Raw genomic sequence first — 20,863 nt, forward strand, 5'->3', positions numbered from 1 at the left:
TTATTTTTTTTTAGTGATGCCATTTTTTTTTAGTAATGCCATTTTTTAAAATCAATATAGGTCAGGAAGTTTCATCAGATGTCCAGCTGCCTTAGCAAACCAAGACGTTTCCACGAATAATGACAAAGGAGAGGTGCTCGTATATTCCAAAAATCATGTAAATTGCTTAAGTATTTCTTTATATAGTGTAGCTGCCGCTAATAGCCCCTTCTCCAATCCTTTATTGACCAATTGTTGCCGTCCTCTTATTTACTGCGGACTCAGGCGGTAGTGGGGAAAGGGGCAAAAAACTACTTCAGACCCCTTTTGACTGCCGACCCCGGAGAGACAACATGTTTTCACTGTAACTGCCGACCACTTGATGTTAATAAATTTATTGAACACCAGTCGAGGCGTTTTCTTTTCCTTGAAGTGGTCGGCAGTTACAGTGAAAACATGTTGTCTCTCCGGGGTCGGTAGTCAAAAAGGGTCTGAAGTAGTTTTTTGCCCCTTTCCCCACTACCGCCTGAGTCCGCAGTAAATAAGAGGACGGCAACAATTGGTCAATAAAGGATTGGAGAAGGGGCTATTAGCAGCAGCTACATATAGAAAATAATTTTTTATGATTTTTAACAGTTAATAGTAAACCATAGCCAGTTTCGCCCTCGAACTGGTAGACTTTGGAATTCTCTCTCTGTTTCCTGCTTCCTCACTATACTAAACTGCAGAAGTTTAAAGGTTATGTGAAAAGACATCTCGCTGCTCAATTCCCCTCAATCTTCTGTTAGACACAATCCCAAACAGTAGCCCCTTACATTCCAAGTGGCAATATGCTTTGTTTGAGGCATAAATGAATAACAATTTTGTTTTTTCAATTACAAGGCTGATTTTAATCTCGGTAGTTCGAATTGAGTTATCTCCTTTTATTTATTAAAAATGACAGAACAAGACAAACCATCATCGCTTCCTCATAAAATTTGGCTTTTAACTAAAAAAAATCAAATTTTATGAGTAAGCAAAAAGGAACTTTATCCCATCGCCATCTTGAAAAAAAAAAAAAACAAGGACAGATAAGTCTACAATAATTCAAATTTGCGAGATTAGCTTTGTAATGTTAACGATTTCATATTAATCGCTTTAAATTGTTTAAAAATGATTTTCTTTATAAAAATAAAAATACTTGATTGATTTACGTGATATTTGGAATGTGACATTTTCGTTCCATGACGGGTACGTTCACCATAAAGATTTTTCTGTAGTTTTGTATTTTTTTTTTTTTTTAATTCAGTTGAATTTTGGAGAACAATCGTTTTTTTTTTTTTTTAATTGAAAGATGTTTACTTTGTGTCTTTGTACTTCGGCCTGGAGAAATTGGCTCTTATATTTGAGTTCTTCAGAGTTATTAAGGATTGGTACTGTTTGCGAGACACCGACATTTGGCACAGGGGTTGGAGGTGGAGGAGGCGGGGCAGGATGAGGCACTGGCAATTTCGAAAGTAAACTTTGATGCTGTTGAAGAGCCTGAAAAATAGTAAAAAAAAAATGTGTTAAACATAAAAAAAAAAAAAACGATTTGGAAATCTTAAGTAGGACAATCCCTGGAGTGAATGTGGTATTATGGTGGTTGGTTGGTTGGTTGTTTTTGTTTTACGGCATATCAACCCTTTTCAGGTTATTTAATGCCGAATCCAGTGATTTTGAAGAACAATTTTTTAATAGACCCTAACAGGTACTACCAGTCAGGATCAGAGTGGACCTGGGAGCAATGGTAAGTAAAGGATGGCTCCACACTCCCAAAAGCCCGGCAAGCTGGGGCCTCACCATCGGATATAGTTTAAGGTTATATTAAGGACCTATGGTGGTTGGGGGTTCTAGTTAAGAAAATGTCAGACAAATATTAGGTACAGTGACACGGATGACCATAACGCCCCCCCCCTATCCCCACACATTTGAAAGACCTGCAACATTTTTTTTAAATGTTTAAATTTTTCAAACGCTAGCAATGCTTATTGATGTCAATCATTGCATAAGCAAGGACACCATTAAAAATAATTAAACAATCAGAATTAACTTCTATTTAAACATGCCATTAGAAATTTTGTCTGATTAAACAGACAACATACAAAGTCGACTCTATTCATCTAATCTACAAATCAGATGTCTATTAGCCTATAATAAGTAACAACCTCTATCTCACAGAAGAGATGTTGCGAGTTTGTCTCTGATGTATCGTTATTTTCATGGAAAGTGTTCGACTGAGCTTAAGTCTATGGTCCTCCCTCGCTAAATTTTCACAATTTTCACAAGAAACACTTGTCTAGCTGAAAACACTATCAATAATTCCCCCCACTCTTTATCTGTGCCTAAACCTAAACGTAGATTCCATGAAAAAAAGCTTCTTTCTTAGAACTGCACGCCTGTGGAATTGTCTTCCGTTTTCCTGCTTTCCGGCTGACTACAATATGGTTGTGTTCAAGTCTAAAGTAAATAAGTTCTTGATGAGCCGTTCCATATAAGTTATTAAATTTACCAAATTTTCATTACTAATGATTACTATATTGAACAATTTCTACTGTACACTCTTTAACCCTTATCCTTGAGTGGCCTCTGGGCCTTGATAATGTGGTGATGCCTTTGTAAAAAAAAAAAAAAAAAAAGTACATTTAAAATAGCATTTTATCCGGGTATTAAAACTGATAATTCGAAAAAAAAAAAAAAAAAAACATGATTGCTTCTACATTTCGAGACTGTTATATGAATTTTGATGGAAAGATGGAATAATTATGCCAGCAATGATCAGGTTTTTTTCTACGAATAATACAAGGCAAGAATAGAGTCTAATGCAGGATAATATATATATATATATATATATATATATATATATATATATATATAGGAGAACAATAGGAATGGTAAATGAATTCACAAAGACTATATATTGGTAAATATAGATTGGTTCATTTATTCAATAAAGGAATACAAACAATTAGTTGGGGGATAGAATGGACTCTTTATAACAAGGCATTTCGAAGCCTAATGCTTCTCATCAGAAGAGTAGAGAAGATGCTAGGTAACATAGTGGGGATGCGGTGCTAGCGTGGGATTCATTAGGAACGAAATAGATCAATTAAAATTATATATGATGTTAGGGGGGAATTTTATCGAAATCTAAATAAAGGAGGAGCGCATTTATTTATTTAGATATCGATAAAATTCCCCCCCCCCCAATCATCTTGTTCCGAAGGAAACCAACAATAGTTTATATATTTGATATAACTTTATTTATGTTTCAAAGTTTGCAACAGCTTCCTTTGGTTTCTACATCTTGCTAAGGTTGCGTTTTGAAACTTTTCTTCCTCTCTTGCCTACATGACTACTTGTCATGTAACCAATTCTTTTGTTATTCTTCACTAAATCTTATTTTCTTAATTCAAAACATGACGGTTAAAAGATCAGACATGTGCATTATTTTTTATTATTTAAATAAATATTTATTTATGAAAAAATTTTAATTTTCAGCTTATACAAAATTCTTTTCTTCCTTCTTCTTACTCGCCATGATGGTGTTTTGTTGAAGATAGACGTCGTATCGTCCAGTTCAGTGTATTAGCGCTCCATTATGTGCACTTGCGTTAAAATTAATAGAAATCCATTGTTAAGAAGCATAATGAAAATGAAATTCAAAACATGACGCATTTTTTGTTTTAAATAAATATTTATTTACTAGAAGATGTGCCCAGCATTGCCCGGTATTAATGTTAAATTTTAAAATTTTTTTATTTATTTATTTTTTTTATTACATTTTCACCCCAAACAAGGCGCATTGCCACTTTGGTGTAGGGGGCTACTATCAGGGGCAGCAACTACTGGGGCACTATGTTGGGATTTGGGCGGCAAGATGTCGGTTCACGTTGCACATGAACTTCTGCATGTCAGTACAGTTATGGAAGCAGGAACCTGGAATGGAATTCCAGACTCTAGCGGTTCTGGGGAAGAAACTACTGGAGTAGAAAGATCTTTTACATCTAGGGATCTCTACTGTGTGGGGGTGGGATTTAGCTGCCTGTCGGGTTTGTCGAGGGTGTCTACGTCATGGGGGCACAAGTGTCTGCAGTTCGTCAGAGCATTCACCACTAAAATACTTGTAGAACAGGCAGAGGGATGCAACATTTCGTCGATGGGACAGAGGCTGAAGCTTAGATGCCAGGTCAGGGCCTATCAGATTGGCAACTCTTTTTTGAACCTTGTCTAGGAGCGAGAGACTAGTAGCAGATGCACCAGCTGAAATGTGACAACAATACTTCATACATGGGCGAATGGATGCCTTATAGAGGTACAGGATACTTTCAGGTGTAAGTAGTTGTCTAGCACGGTAGAGAGAGCCTACCTTTTTCACAGCGGCCCTGGCAATGTTTTCCATATAATTGTTCCAAATGTTTCCTGTGAACGTTAGGCCAAGCAGTTAGAAAGATGTACTCTCAGACAGGGATTGGTGGCAGAGAAGGTTTCTTGTAATTATTGAAGGAAACCAGTTTAGTCTTGGCAGCATTGAATGTGACCATCCATTTATGTCCCCATTCAACTACAGATTGGAGGTCATCCTCTAGTGTTTTTGCCATTTCTTAAAAAAATGATGCAAGAAAATAATGGAAAGAAACTGCCTGATTTTATTCTAAACAGTTCACTTGTAAGTAAAAAAAAAAATACTTGAGCTGAGATCGAAACCAAAAGCTAAAGACATTAGACCAGCTTGCCACGATATTTAAAAAGTTTTTTCAAACCTTGTGAAATAGTTGAAAACAAATAATAACCTGATAACTCTCAAGTACTAGTAATTATTCAATTTTGACCCCTTAACACCCCTCCTTTTTTTTGCACGTGTCTGAATACCCCATATGCCAAATTTCACGTCTGTAAATAAAAAATTTGTTGAGTATATAGGTTGAGAAGTGTCCTCACACACATTCTCACTTTTATAGATATATAGATTTAAAATTTCTAAGTTCAATCATATATTGAAATATTTCGTTTTTAACATTAATAATCTCCTCGTTAAGTAACTTTACGCTACCTGGGAATCCAATATTTAACATAAGTATAGAAGGGGATTCCGTATACAACACACGTTGGGGTCCTTTCTTTTTTCTTCCTTTTCCTATCTTTCTTTCCATCGTCGTTGTTGTAGCTAATCATTATTAGTGTTAGAAGGGTGGTAGGTTGTTCCATTATAACATTTACAAACTCTGTTAAATTGTCTAGAATTCAGAATCATCTTTTAAAGTTCATTCGAAGGACCAACAATGTTACACTTTTCTTTTGTCATTCATGAACCCATTTTAATTGGATACATGGAATAGTTGCATTATTCTCTTAAGTTTAAACGGCACAAAGAGATGACGGTGGTCTAATGACATGGACTGTCGACCTGGGTGTTCAAGTTCGAATCCAGTTCATTCCACAAAAAATTACTTTCACTTAGGATGTTTGAAACCTTTACATGGTTCTTTCTACTAATCATTATATCTTTCTAGAAAAAAATTCAGACTAGAAAAATATCGGGGAAACCAATGCCAACAATAGAATCTTTGGATTCATACGAGATGATGATGAAAACGGCATATTCCTTTTCTTTGTGAGGCCTTTGTTTCAAGTAAGATTTTTGCATGTATCATGCTTATGTTTGAAATATTATTTTATTTACATCGTCACGTTTAAGTTTTTAAAATAACTATGTATATTTTAAATAGTATATAAATCGATTAGCCAGATGTAGATTTGTAACAGAGCTGGTGACGTCACAGCGGAGGAGGAAAAGGGAAAGTAAAGGGTATTCTTGCAGAATTTGACCTGGATCCTCGGGATTTTCCGTCAATTATGGCTCTGGCTTGACCGGCAATCGCTGGATTAAGCCAAGCATTGTTCAAATGCTGAAATGCTAAATCGACATTTTTTTTTTTGTATAAAAAATGTGATTTTTAAAATTATTTTTGGGTGATGGGGAAGGGGTATTTTTTTCTGTTTATTTTTTTAACATTGTTGACAAAACACATTTTATAAACTTTCTTGAAAAAATTTTTTCTGTACTTTCACCTAAAAATTTAGGGTTTTCATAAAAATCATTCATCTTTACTTATAAAAAAACAACTTATATTTACAAAAAAAAGTTTACTGCCAATTTTCTTTAAAAAAACCCCCCCAAAATGTAAGTTTTCTTGAAAAAAAAAAAAAATGGTATGTTTTTACGACTTGCTCAACCTCTCCATATTAAGAACAGCTTTAGAAGTTGGGGGTGTTTATTCTGAAAGCCGTTCTTAACATGGAGAGGCAAAAAAAATATTTAAAAAACTGTACTTTCATCTAACAATTAATGGTTAAAAGACTTTCATCTTTTTTTGAAACAAAAACTTTTGTTGAGAAAAAAATTGCAAAAAAGAAAATAATAAAAGTAAATAAAAAATACAAAATGTAACTTCTCTTGAATACATATATATATATATATATGTATATATATATATATATATATATATATATATATAATCAGTAAATTTACTATATATATATATATAATCAGTAAATTTACTATATATATATATATATAATCAGTAAATTTACTATATATATATAATCAGTAAATTTACTATATATATATATAATCAGTAAATTTACTATATATATATATATATATATATATAATCAGTAAATTTACTATATATATATAATCAGTAAATTTACTATATATATATATATAATCAGTAAATTTACTATATATATATATAATCAGTAAATTTACTATATATATATATATATAATCAGTAAATTTACTATATATATATATATATAATCAGTAAATTTACTATATATATACACTTGTGCCCGATATTATTCATACCCCTCGGATCATTGAGATTTCTATAAGAATATTGCTCAAACCAGAAGGTAGACAATATTAAAGGGATTTCAAACAATAAATCAAGCATAAGCATTTAATTTAAACTCAACAAATAAACAAATTATGCAAGTTTGAAACATTATACAAAGAAAAACAATAATGGCACTAGTTCAAAATTATTCATACCTCTCTTACTAATAGTCAATAGCATGCCTTTTATTCTTAATAACTGCCTTTAACCATTTTGGATATTTATCAACAAGGTTTTTACAAGCATCAACACTGATTTTTGACCATTCTTCAATGCAGTAGTTCTCCAAATCCCTCAAATTTCTAGGTTTCCGCTTTTTAACCTCAGTTTTCAATATGTGCCAGAGGTTTTCGATAGGGTTCAGGTCGGGACTCTGGCTAGGCCATTCCAAAACATTAATTTGATTATCCTCAAACCATTTCTTGACTATTTTGGCAGTATGTTTTGGATCATTATCCTGTTGAAGGACCCAGTTTGGTCCTAAATGGAGCTTCTTCGCATCCTGTCTAATGTTTTTCTGGAGTATCTCCAAATATTGCTCCTTCTTCATGGTTCCATCTATCTTGACCAAACTACCTGGACCACTAGCCGAAAAGGAGCCCCAAAACATTAGGCTACCACCACCATGTTTCACCGTGGGTATGGTGTTCTTTGGGTTGTAAGCTTCTCCTTTCTTCCTCCAAACGTAAGAAGCATCCATATGGCCAAACAATTCAATTTTTGTTTCGTCAGTCCACAAAATACTTGAGAAAACGGACTCTGGAGAATTCACATGGGTCCTAGCAAACTTTAGACGTGCTGCAAGGTGTTTTCCGATGTGCAATGGAGTCCTTCTTGGTCTTCTTCCTTTCAGACCATTTTCATGCAGAGTCCTTTGCAATGTTTGCCTTGATATTTTTATGCCAGAAGACTCCAGATTTTCTAAAATGTCCTTAGTAGTGGTGCTTGGATTTGCATTAACACTTCTTACAATATTCCTGGTGGCTCTAGCAGACAGTTTCCTTTTCCTTCCTCTACCAATCAAGTTGTTTGTTGTGAGGTGGCTCTGGAATTTTTTGATGATGCTCTGTACTGTTGCTGTAGGGACCTTAAATTTCTTGGAAATTGACTTGTAACGTAAACCATCCTTATGTGAATTCACAATTTTAGTCCTAAGATCATTACTAAGCTCTTTTTTCTTCCCCATTCTAATAATTTTTATTCTTTTATTGGTTTTCAGTTGATATCATTTTAATTTCTGAAAAATGCAAAAAACGAAATGAAATTAATCAAAGGTTGTATAAAAGCATTCAAAATAAGAATCAAACAGGAAACAAACAGTCAGAAACTCGATTAATACTGAAAAAATAAGGGGGGTATGATTATTTTTGAACATTGCAGATTTTATAAATAGCTGTATATTTCTTTTATTACAAGTATCCCGAGATTTTAAATTGACGAAAATGATCAGAAGAGGTTTATTAAGAATATGTATCGATATGGACGTAAACAATAAATTCTTACAAAGTTACACCTAATAAACTCAATTTTCAAGGGGGGGTATGAATAATATCGGGCACAAGTGTATATAATCAGTAAATTTACTATATATATATATAATCAGTAAATTTACTATATATATATATAATCAGTAAATTTACTATATATATATATAATCAGTAAATTTACTATATATATATATATATATATATATAATCAGTAAATTTACTATATATATATATATAATCAGTAAATTTACTATATATATATATATAATCAGTAAATTTACTATATATATATATATATATATAATCAGTAAATTTACTATATATATATATATAATCAGTAAATTTACTATATATATATATATATATAATCAGTAAATTTACTATATATATATATATATAATCAGTAAATTTACTATATATATATATATATATAATCAGTAAATTTACTATATATATATATATAATCAGTAAATTTACTATATATATATATATAATCAGTAAATTTACTATATATATATATATAATCAGTAAATTTACTATATATATATATATAATCAGTAAATTTACTATATATATATATATATATATATAATCAGTAGATTTACAGTAGGTTTCTGTTATCTTTTATTTATTGTATTTCTATTTTTTTCTGGTTTGCTGGTTTTGAACTTTGTCTGCATCTGTTACTTTGCTCAGCTCAATTCAGTGAATGCCGGTTGAACCCAAACCATAATTGATGGAAAATCATGAGGATCCGGGTCAAATTCTGCAAGAGTACCAAGAAAAGCGGAGAGAAAAAAAGAACTACGTGGGCAGTGAGAGCAACTTGGAAGCATGTGTGAGTGTGAGGGAAACATTTTAAATAAGATGCAATCCGAACTTTGAACAAAAATATGTACATACAATATCAGAGTGAATAATGAAGTTATTTGCTGTTCTTTTTATTTGCTTCCGTTATTTCAGCCACGAAAAAGAAGAAAAGAACAACATCTCCGCAATTAATACTGTCACCACTGTTGAGGGACATCACTATCCAATGAGGCAACCACTTTTGTATCAATGAGAGTGACTTAACTGTTTTATGTCTATAAGTAAATTACAGATCATATGATGGAGATCGAAGAAATTCCCACACAATTGGAAAGGCGGTCGACTCCTTCCTTATTCTTTTCCCCACCATTATCATTTCTTCAATCTTACCTGCTTTAACTCCATAGAGACATTTTCGAGTTCCTCTTTGCTCTGTTTCTCCTGATGATTTTGTCGTTCAGCTCGAAGTTCATTTTGAATGGCACTCAGGCGTTTCTCAACTCTTAGGGTGGACTGAATAAAACACACACAAACAAAAAAATAAAATAAAAAGCAACAATAAAAAAAAAAAATTCTTCATATTCAAGACGATTTGTAAGATTTCAAAAATATTTAAAAACAAAACTGAACATTCTTAGGATGAGAATGCAAATTTAAGCATAAGCGTGACAGACAAACCATTATGATTATTTGCCTTATTTATATTATTTGGACTATTGTTCTCATCTTGAATGTAATTTTTACAACATTTTGGTCGATGTAACCTCTGACCTTCTTCAGGCATATCTTGTCAAACTCTGGAATTGTTCTGTTGAACACAGGAATCTGCACAGAATTTCAAATAGAACCACAGGAGGTAGCATGCTCTCATTCCCTCAGCCATGACTGGGTACAAGTCCTAAGTAATTTGCAAGAACCCACATAGTAGGTAGAGTACTTGGTAAAATTATGTTGTAAAAGTTACACTCTTCTGGAGGTTGAAGGTTCAATCTTCAGTGTGGGTGACACCTGAAATACAACCGCGAATTTATTTACATCGACCGACTTGTGAAAATAACATTCAAAATGATAACAGTAGTTTGAAAAATCCAAATAATATGAAACAAACTCTTTTTTTTTTGTGTGGGTGGGTGAAGGGGGGGGGGTCGCTCCAAACAAAGCATGAAGCCACTTGATGTAAGAAGCTAAAAAAAGAAAATACTACTTCAAAGTCGAAAAGTAGCCAACAATAACTGATAGATAGATAGATTCCGTTTCAGAAAACAGCAATTCTTCCCCCTTGGACAGAAACATCACTCATGGAATGTGAGGACTAAAGGACAAAATAAAATCTAAGATGCATCCTTTTAATCTGCATGTGTACTTATTATCTCTCACTCTTTTGGACAGGTGGGAGCAGAGAGCTGTTGCCATATGGACTTAGGGTTAGTAGTAGGGTTTCATTACTTTCTTTTTGGAAGGGAAAGAAGACTGCAAATGGAAGGTGGTGGATGCTGAATTAGAATTAGGCATATTTATGAAATATTAAATCCATCGAGGCATCTTAATTGAACTTGCTATTTGGACATTTGCTAGAAGACCTTTCTCCTGGCTGAAACTTATGCAAACTTTTCCAGTGAGGTTGATTATGTTAATCATTTTTAGGTACTTGTGTAGAATTGACCTTTCCATTCGTATAAGCCATTTTCTTGTCCGACAGAATTTGTCATGGAAACTTGGGAATCTCCATTAAATTCTTATTTGGATAATTTGGACACCTGAATAGACATCTAAGATGTTTCTGAATTTTTTTTTAGATGAGGATTGATAATTTGTATTCTTTGAACTGTTGTTTTCATCTTGAGTGATATTCTCACAACATTTCGACCGATGTAACCTCCGACCTTCTTCAGGTGTATGTTGTCGAACCCGGGAATCTTTATGGAATTACAAATGGAAAACTTTATTAAATCTATGAGGGCAACAGAAACATTTTTTTTTTACATGGAGGTCACCGCTTATCAAGGCCCGAAGGCCATTCAGGGATAAGGCTATTGCGTGTACAGTAATCAATGAGATAGTATTGTAGTAATCATTAGTATTGGGGGTTTTGATAGAGTGTCTTACTTAAGGGGGCGGTTTGTCAGGAGTTTGTTTATGTTGGACTTGAAGACGTCCAAGTTTACTAAGTTTGACAAGATACACATAATAAAACAATGCTGGGATAAGCAGAGAGCATGTATGATGACTAGTATTCCCAAATGGTCACCAACTTCGCACTAACCAGGTGCAATGTCGGTAAACATCAGTGATCTAACACAAGAACTGGTGTATCAAGATAATTACACTGTATATAAGACTACAACACAACTGTCTTTCAATCCTCTCATAATATTCTTCATCTTTCAACTGACAGTTTGGCTTTTTACTAAGAACAAAGTGTAGTATATGTTCTGATACTTTACTTCATGATTTCTGTACTCGGCTCTATTAGTGAAGAAGAATTATTTCCAGAGTTTTCATTTTTGGTGGTTGGAGTGGGGGGGGGGATTTTCTCACATTAAATACTGACCTTGTGTCTAACTCTGCCAACTAAATAGGGACAACCTATCTATCTCTTTAATCCTTATCCTTCAGTGGCTTTAAATCTTTATAAATTGAATTAGTTTTTTTTACATTTTAATTGAAAAAAAACACTTGTCTTTTTTTATACTGACCTTATCAGCTTGTGGTTGCTGACGGAGAGTATTCGTCAGTTCTTTTACAGCTCTCTTGGTTTCTTCAATACTCCTAGATAAAAAGCAAAAAACAAAACAAAATGAAATACAAAGGCAAATTTGACATACAATCGTGGCATCCAGGGGGGGGGGCACCCAATCATATTTCTCAGTACAAGTGTTACATTTCAACCTTATGTCATACATGGAAAGTAGAAAGTGAAACTGGGGTTTATTTCCGACAGCCTCATAATTCTTGCTTCCCTTATTTTATTCCTTTAGTCCTCACACTCCATGATCGATGTTTCTGACAGAGAGGGGAGAATTGCTGTTTTCTGGATCGGAATCCATCCATATAACTCTTTTGACATAAAGTGGTATTTTTTTAACTCTAAGTGGTTTCATGCCTTGTCTTGAGCGATTTTCATAAAAAAACAAAAAAGCATGGAAGTTCATAAACAAGTCTTGTTTGCTATTCATTCCTGCACATGTCCTTTAACGTGATCCTGCTCGACTGAGGAAACGCTACCTGTAAACATATAGAGACAACAGTTAAAGACGAGAAGAGGTTTATTTCGCCTGGATCACTTGTTCTAGATCAACCAGTAGAGTGGGCTGACCCGTGGCGATACATTTTTTTACTTGTAATTATTTTTCTACCGAATCATTTTTCGTAATTTGGGTTTGTATTACTATACACATAGATTCGAAAAGTTGTCAAAAAACAAATATATAACAAATAAATGTTATCAAAGCAAGGTAAGTTACTTTTCTACCAAACGGGATATATTTTTCATGTTTTTATTCAATGTAACATGTTTATTCAGCTCGAAAACCATACAGTGTTTACCGATGTATTGGAAAATTCAAGATGGCGTCTGATTCTCTCTTTAACACGGTAAGTGTGGGAAAAGATGTTATAAATAAAAAACCGGATAAAATACTGTTAAAAACCCGCTCAATATATGTTACCATGACATAGGTTGACATATATTCGGTAGGTTTTTAATAGTATTTTGTATAGTTTTTTATTTATAACACCTTTTTCCATACTTACGGTGTTAAAGAGGGTGTGAGACGCCATCTTGAATTTTCGAATACATCGGTAAACAGAAACACTGTAAGTTTTTCGAGCTGAATAAATATGTTACATTGAATAAAAACACAAAAAATATATCCAGTTTGGCAGAAAAGTAACTTATCTTGCCTTTGATAACATTTATTTGTTATATATTTGTTTTTTGACAACTTTTTCGAATCTATGTGTACAGTAATACAAACCCTTTTTTTTTTTCAGAATTAATTAATTAAAAATACTGCGTTTAAATGTCACACTCAATTGTAGTTTTAGAAAGTGAAAGTTTTTGTTTAGTTTCGATATTTGTTTCCCTATTGGGAAACTGGGCTGACCCGTGGCGATCTAAGCCACGTAATCATAAAAAAATATACAGTGAATTAATTACTTGGCTTGAAATCTATTTAAATTTCTTTCCTATACTATTTTCATACTTTTGAATTATAATAATTGATTTACTATTTTTAATTTTAACATTAAAAACTTCCATTTCCAACGTTCCGGTGTTCTTGGCGTAGGAATACATTGTTTTAACTTTTCGATTAAGTCCGATTTGCAATTATATATAAATAATAATAATTAAAAAAAACATTTAGAGATAATTAATTTCCTTTTAAACAAAAACTGGTTAGTAAATGCATTTTTATTTTTATTGAATAGCACATTATTATTTTTTAATCGTTTTAAGAGAAAAACAAATATTAAAAAATGTCAAGGTCGTGTCGTCGTATTTTGTTTTCTTATGGCGATCACGTGAAAGGAATATTTTTATTTTACCAAATATTTTTTCTATTAAACAAAGAAAAATACAAAGTTTCTATTGCTGTACACATAGATTCGAAAAAGTTGTCAAAAAACAAATATATAACAAATAAATGTTATCAAAGGCAAGATAAGTTACTTTTCTACCAAACTGGATATATTTTTTGTGTTTTTATTCAATGTAACATGTTTATTCAGCTCGAAAAACGTACATTATTTACTGATGTATTTGAAAATTCAAAATGGCGCCCGACTCTCTCTTTAACACGGTAAGTTTGGGAAAAGGTATTATAAATAATAAACTAGACAAAATACTATACTAAAAACTCTGGTGTTCTGACGTCATTACTCCTCTTACACCTCTCATCATTCCTCACAGACCCCTTACCTTCTTTGAATCTTTTATGTCACCCGAAAACTGATGTTCGATTCATGCAAGATTATCCAAAAGCAGTCTGAAGTATTCCACCCATTTCTGTGGCATTTTTTTTTTTCATGTTTAAAACAGAATTTTATTTCATATCATTCTTCTAAAGTGTCCTCACGTCCAGATTGCATTTTTGAAATTCACCAGCTGTGACAATTAGGCTTTAATAGGACGTATTCCAATTCCTGCTGTAGCTGTTCATTTGAACCATGAAATCATAAAAATCAGCCATCTCATAAGATGTATAGCAATAACATGCTGAATTTTCCAAAGTCTACGACAATTTTAAATGCCCGTACAAAAAAAAAAGGTCTGGAAACTCATTGAAGGTATCTCGTATATGAGTGGACGGTCACATTTCTGGCAGCTCCTGCATTCTACCTGGCCTTCAGCTATCTTGACCCAATGATATACACAATGATCACATCAACATACCGTTTCTCGTTAGATCACCGTTTCTTGATTGCGCACCGGCAATAACCCTCATGTGCACAATGATTTGATTGTCTCGAAGATGTCACATACTAACCTGTCTCTAAAATCTCGGTCTTCCGTTAAAGAATCTTCCAATCTCTGTTGATTGTAGCTCAAATCTCGCAGGGAACTGTGCAAACTGTGAACTTCTTTATCGAGATCATCAGCAAAACGGACGGCAGTTTTTCGCTTTCTGTATGGACTCTGAAATCAATTTAACATCAATATAGACAAATGCAAATATTTAAAAAAAAATGGAAATCACTCCAGACAAGGCATGAAGCCACTGGATGTAAGGAGTTAACAAGACCGAAACATGATTATCGTAAAGGAAATGCATATTGATTGAAAATATTTGTAACAGAGCGCAGACGTGCATATGCAAATTCATGTGGAATGACGTCACTGGTTAAAAAAAAAAAGACTATAAAAATGAGAAAGAGGATGATCACGTTTTCTTTTTTTTCTTTTACAAAGGGTCACAACTTATCAAGGTCCAGAGGCAACTCAAGGGTAAGGGTTAAAGAGTGTACAGTAGTCAATGAGACAATATAGTAATCGTTAGTAGTGGAAATTTGGTAAATTGGATTACTTAAGGGGAACGGCTCATTAAGAACTTGTTTACATTGGACTTGAAGATGACCATATTGTAGTCAGCTAGAAAGCAGGCAAACGGAAGAGAGTTCAACAGGTCTGCAGTTCTAAGAAAGAAACTTTGTTCATGGAATCTACATTTAGGTTTAGGCACAGATAAAGAGTGAGGAGAATTATTGATAGTGTTTTCTGCTAGACGGGTGTTTCTCATGAACATTTGGTATGGGGGGACCATAGATTGAAGCTAAGACGAACACTTGCCATGAAAATAACGATAAAGCAGAGACAGGCTCACAACATCTCTTCTGTGAGATAGAGGTTGCAGGGAAGAGAAAAGGACATCTACGAGGCTACGAAGTCTATTTTGAACTATCAAGGCAGGATAAGTCCTTTCTAGCAGCTCCTGCCTTAATGAGAAGTCATGTGTGTTGGAAGAGGAAATAAATGTTGTACAACAAAAAATAAACGAGTTGAAGTTTTTCTATTCTTTGTATACTTTGTGACTGAGGTTACAACGTGTTGGTTCCTGGACAACATTACAGATTAAGGATACACGTAGGAGGAAAACAGTCAGCAGGAAATGAGTTACACAAGCTTACAGTTCTTGGAAAGAAGTTACTGGTATGGGAAGCTGTATTATATATGAATGTGCAAAAACAGCAAATTGATGAAGACCACTTGACCAATGAGTTAAACAAATTTTTATAAAGAAAATAATTTTTAAGCGATTAATGAGAATTTGTAGGCATTACAACATAAATCTAGTAAGAAATCTTTTTTTTTTACATAGGCATCACCACTTATCAAGACCAAGAGGTCACTCGAGGATAAGGGTTAAAGAGTGTACAGTAGCAATTGGACAATATAGTAACCGTTAGTAATGGAAATTTGGTAAATTTGTTAACTTATATGGAACGGCTCATCAGAAACTTGTTTACGTTAGACTTGAACACAACCATATTGTAGTCAGCCAGAAAGCAGGAAAAAGGAAGACAATTCCACAGGCGTGCAGTTCTAAGATAGAAGCTTTATTCATGGAATCTACGTTTAGGTTTAGGCACAGATAAAGAGTGGGGGGAATTATTGATAGTGTTTTCTGCTAGACGGGTGTTTCTTGTGAAAGTTTGGGAGGGGGGATCATAGAATGAAGCTCATCCGAGCACTTGCCATGAAAATAACGATAAAGTAGAGACAAACTCGCAACATCTCTTCTGTGAGAAAGAGGTTGCAGGGAAGAGAAAAGGACATCCCCCACAAGTCTACAAAGTCTATTTTGAACTCTATCAAGGCAGGATAAGTCCTTTCTAGCAGCTCCTGCCCAGATGTGGCAACAGTACTCCATCCTTAGACGTACCTGGCTCTTATATAGATAGAGAATTGCATCAGCAGTGAGATATCTACTGGATCGAGAGAAGGATCCCACCATTTTTCCAGCGGCCTTGGCAACGGATTTAATGTATGTGTTCCATTTAAGATTAGGAGTAAAGGTCAAGCCAAGAAGCTTGTCAAAACACAAGGCCTCCTCAAGACGAGAGCCATTCATTTCAATTAATGCCAGATGGGGATCAGAGTGTTGATGATGTAAAGATAGAAGCTTGGTTTTAGATGCATTAAAAGTAACAAGCCACCTCTTTCCCCATTGAACGATTTGCTCAAGATCAGAGGAGAGAGAATCAGAGAGAACTTGGTCGTTTACGGTCTTAGATGTGCTACCATAGATAGTAGTGTCATCAGCATAGATATCAACGAATGATGTAAGGATGTGATTTGGAAGATCATTAATATAGATCAGGAAAAGAGTAGGGCCCAGGACGGACCCCTGCGGGACTCCAGCATTAATACTAAGAGCTTCTGACTTCTGACCATCAACCACTACTCTTATCAGAGAGAAATGATTTAATAATTGAGAAGACATTTCCAGCTATACCGTAGATGGAGATCTTGTGAAGTAAACCTTTATGCCATACTCTATCAAAGGTCTTTGATATGTCAAGAGCAATTGCCCTAGAAAGGTAGCCTCTGTCGAGAGATTCGCTAATCCTATGAGATATGTTTGTTGAGTTATCTCCCTTTGTTTCTTGAGTATTTTTCAAAATGGTGGGCAAGGCAGTCACTTCTTAGATACTCATAAAATTTGATTTCCTTATTTAAAAATAAAACTACTTGATCAATTTACTTGATTTTTGGAATCTGATATTTTCGTTTCATCACAGGCATGTATATCATACAGATTTTTTTTTTTTGATTTTGGTTTTGATATAGGGGGAATTATGGGCAACAATAAAAAAGAAATACATTATTTGCCTCTCCGTGAGAGCAGAGTTAAATACAAGGTCTTTTTGTAAGGTAGAGAAAAATCCATCCTCCCCAACCAAAAAAATAAAATAGGCTGAAAAAAAAAAAAAAATTGTCTGTGGGGAACTTGGAACAAAATCTTACTGTAAAAGGGGACATGGTAACATTATGTTACCATGACACGATGATCCCTTTAATCTTTATCTTTGACAAATAGTTTATTTTACAACTAGCTGTTCTGCCCGGCTTTGCTCGGGCCCTATGTACTGTTCATAACTTTATGTGCATATGCATATATTAAAAAGGGTGAATATGTACGGTAATGCCTTTCTATATAATAGGCTTCCTTAACTACCATAGAAAAAAGGTGGTAGAGACCGCAGACGTCAACTTTTTTTTTAACTTTGACCCCAATTTTGACCCATGTCCAAGTAATCTACATCTAAAATTTCAAGTGTTTAGACCCAAAATTGGCAGAGGAGTTTGGTAGAGTGTGCAAAGGTCAACTCTGTCAAATTTGACCTCTCACCAGCCAAATTTTTGCTCCAAAACTGATTAAAAAGCTTGCTGCATGTCTGAATACCCTTTATGTAAAATTTCAAATGTTTAGGCCCAAAATTGGCTTAAGAGTTTGCTAGAGACCGCAATGGTCAAATCTTTTGAACTTTGACCCCTTGGAAGCCAAAAATTTTCAGCAAAAAACGATTAAAAAGCTTGCCCTATATGTGAATACACTTTATGTCAAATTTCAAATGTTTAGACCAAAAATTGCTTGAGTAATTTGGTAGAGACTGCAGAGGTCAATTTTTGAAAACCTTGACCCGAATTATGACCCCTTAACATTTACTGTTTTGGGGTCAAATCAAGTTATTAAGTTAGATCCTTGTCCAAGTAATCTATATTTAAAATTTCAAGTCTTTAGACCGAAAATTAGCAGAGCAGGTCAAATCGTTGAACTTTGATCCCTTAACAGCCAAATTTATGGCCGAAAACCGATTAAAAAGATTTTCCCAAATCTCAATACCCCTTATGTCAAATCTCGAGTCTGTAGACCGAAAATTGACAGAGTTATTTGGTAGGGTACACAGACAGACAGACAGACAGACACACACACACACACACACACACACACACACTTTTATAGATATATAGATAATTGCATACAACGGTTTATTAATTACTAGTAGGACTCATGGAAATTCCACAGAATGAGAAACATATTTAATGAACAAATATGTTTTGTTAAAACATATTTTGATGACACTTGTTTCTTTTTCTTTTAATTGTGAAAAATAATTGGAAAAAGTATTAAGTGGTTTTATATATATATATATATATATATATATATATATATATATATATATATAGTCATCCACATTCAGTACTGTCATCAGTGCGGCTAGACCTCAAGCCAGGATTGAAACCTGACCGTCTGTACGACAGTCAAGGCTCCTAACCATTATGCTATCAGTGGTTGCTGAACGAGTCGTGAGTTTTGACATTGTCCAAAATACCTAAGCTCGATTTGTTTACACAAAGAGCATCGCTTTATATGCTAATAGTAATTCATGTATCACTACTCAATATGCTCAACTCAAGATGAGGAGCATTATAGTCATCGTTTCTTATTGTTGAGCACTTTCACTAGAATTAAAAGTCGGTCAATTTAGTTCTTACGCACAGATCGACATATAATGACTAGATCACTCTGACTGACGTTAAAAACATTTAATGAAATAAATGTTTAAAATTCAACAACATCTCTCACAGTTAATGGTAACCAAGTGGATATGGTTCTTGCTAATGGAACCAGAGATGACTTCTGTCGCTGGGTTCAAATCTGGTGTTAATCATGATACCCTGCACTGAAGATTCACAAAAGGATGAAACACTAGCGTCTGTAAGTATTTAATTATTATAGTAAAAATTGTATATATATATATATATATATATATATATATATATATATATGAAATTTATTACTGTGGTCCAGAATGAGTTTACATATAGTTTCCTCTAGCTGAAACAATATATAAACTCATTCTGGACTCACAGTAATAAATTTCCTATATACAGCTCTGGCTACACATTGAGCGCTCTAGTCCGTTTTTTTCACCACTGGTAAATAAATATATATATATATATATATATATATATATATATATATATATATATATATATATATATATATATATATATATAAGTGTCATATCTAAGTGGAGGCAGTCCAGGTGACAGCAAAGGAGAGGTGACACAATGTCAGTGAGGTGACATTTGAGCAGACCGGCCCAGGTGACGTTTACTCTAGCTATGCCACTGTATAGAACTGACCCAAATGAGATAAATTAACGAATACTAATAAGTACTTAGAAAGTAATATTATGCTACATAGTTCAATACAAATAATAAATCACATCACAAGAGACAATCTTTGATTTACTCCTTCAGTCCAGCACTTCTTTGCAGACAATGTTCATTTTTTTTCTGTTTATTTTGAATATTTCCGGTTTTTACGTAGCATTTTGCTGACTTCTTTCTTTGGTGAAGAAACGTTGCGTGTCGAAATTACTGTGAGTTCCTTTCTCACATTATTACAACAAACATCACAATATAATAATATTTGAAAATATCAAAGGGAGGTTACTTTCATATTATTGTTCAAGGTTGCCAGATTGGCCTTGTTAAAGCTAATTTTCACAAATTTGTTTTTTTTTTTTATTTAGAATTAGTTTGGCTTTCAAAAATATTATATTGCAATTTTTTCAAAGCGTAATGTATGGACTAATTAATAAAGAAACAAGCACAATATTAAATAGATGAAATACGAAAACACGGCTATACTAAAGGAGAAATATTATATGGATTGTTTTTTCTTTCTTTCTATTTTTTTATGATAATTTTGTGATATGTCAGAACATAAAATGTTCATGTTGCTGTCACTAAATCATAAAAACTAGGATATTTGTTAACTCATTTTTATTTTTCTGTTGACAGTATGGGAGCAAAGAAATTTTTAGCAAAATCACTTACATTACTTGGGCTGTACTTGTTATGGCCTGGAATAAAAGAAAAACAAAAAGAGACTTGATAAAATTACATAAAGATAAAATTAAGATGTAAAAAAAAAAAAAAATTTATTCAATAATCTTATAGGGTAAGCTGATATATCTATTTCATAGCTAATGGACTTACCCAGAGAGTATAAGTTGATATACCTATTTCATGAATAATGAACTTACCCCCAAAATATAAGCTGATATACCTATTTCATAGATAATGAACTTGAAGTTGAAGCCCAATGTAAACCAATTCAAAGTCCAATGTGCAAGTCCAATGTAAACCAA

At 33.5% G+C, this 20,863-nt stretch overlaps 1 protein-coding gene across 2 annotated transcripts in view; it reads right to left on the minus strand.

The window, feature by feature from the left end:
• The window catches only part of LOC145256496 (uncharacterized), a 174,985-nt gene that overhangs the window by 121,824 nt on the left and 32,298 nt on the right, over positions 1-20,863 (minus strand). For both annotated transcript variants that reach the window (XM_080115447.1, XM_080115446.1), the window contains exons 5-9: positions 20,550-20,575; positions 14,686-14,834; positions 11,893-11,965; positions 9,587-9,709; positions 1,321-1,500 (exon numbers count right to left, since the gene is read on the minus strand). In XM_080115447.1, the coding sequence (XP_079971573.1) occupies positions 1,321-1,500; positions 9,587-9,709; positions 11,893-11,965; positions 14,686-14,834; positions 20,550-20,575 (551 nt within the window). The remainder of the gene's footprint in view (positions 1-1,320; positions 1,501-9,586; positions 9,710-11,892; positions 11,966-14,685; positions 14,835-20,549; positions 20,576-20,863) is intronic.

Source organism: Euprymna scolopes, chromosome 32 (genome assembly GCF_053919585.1).
Source record: "Euprymna scolopes isolate OS-2025 chromosome 32, ASM5391958v1, whole genome shotgun sequence".
Classification (NCBI taxonomy): Eukaryota; Metazoa; Mollusca; class Cephalopoda; order Sepiida; family Sepiolidae; genus Euprymna; species Euprymna scolopes.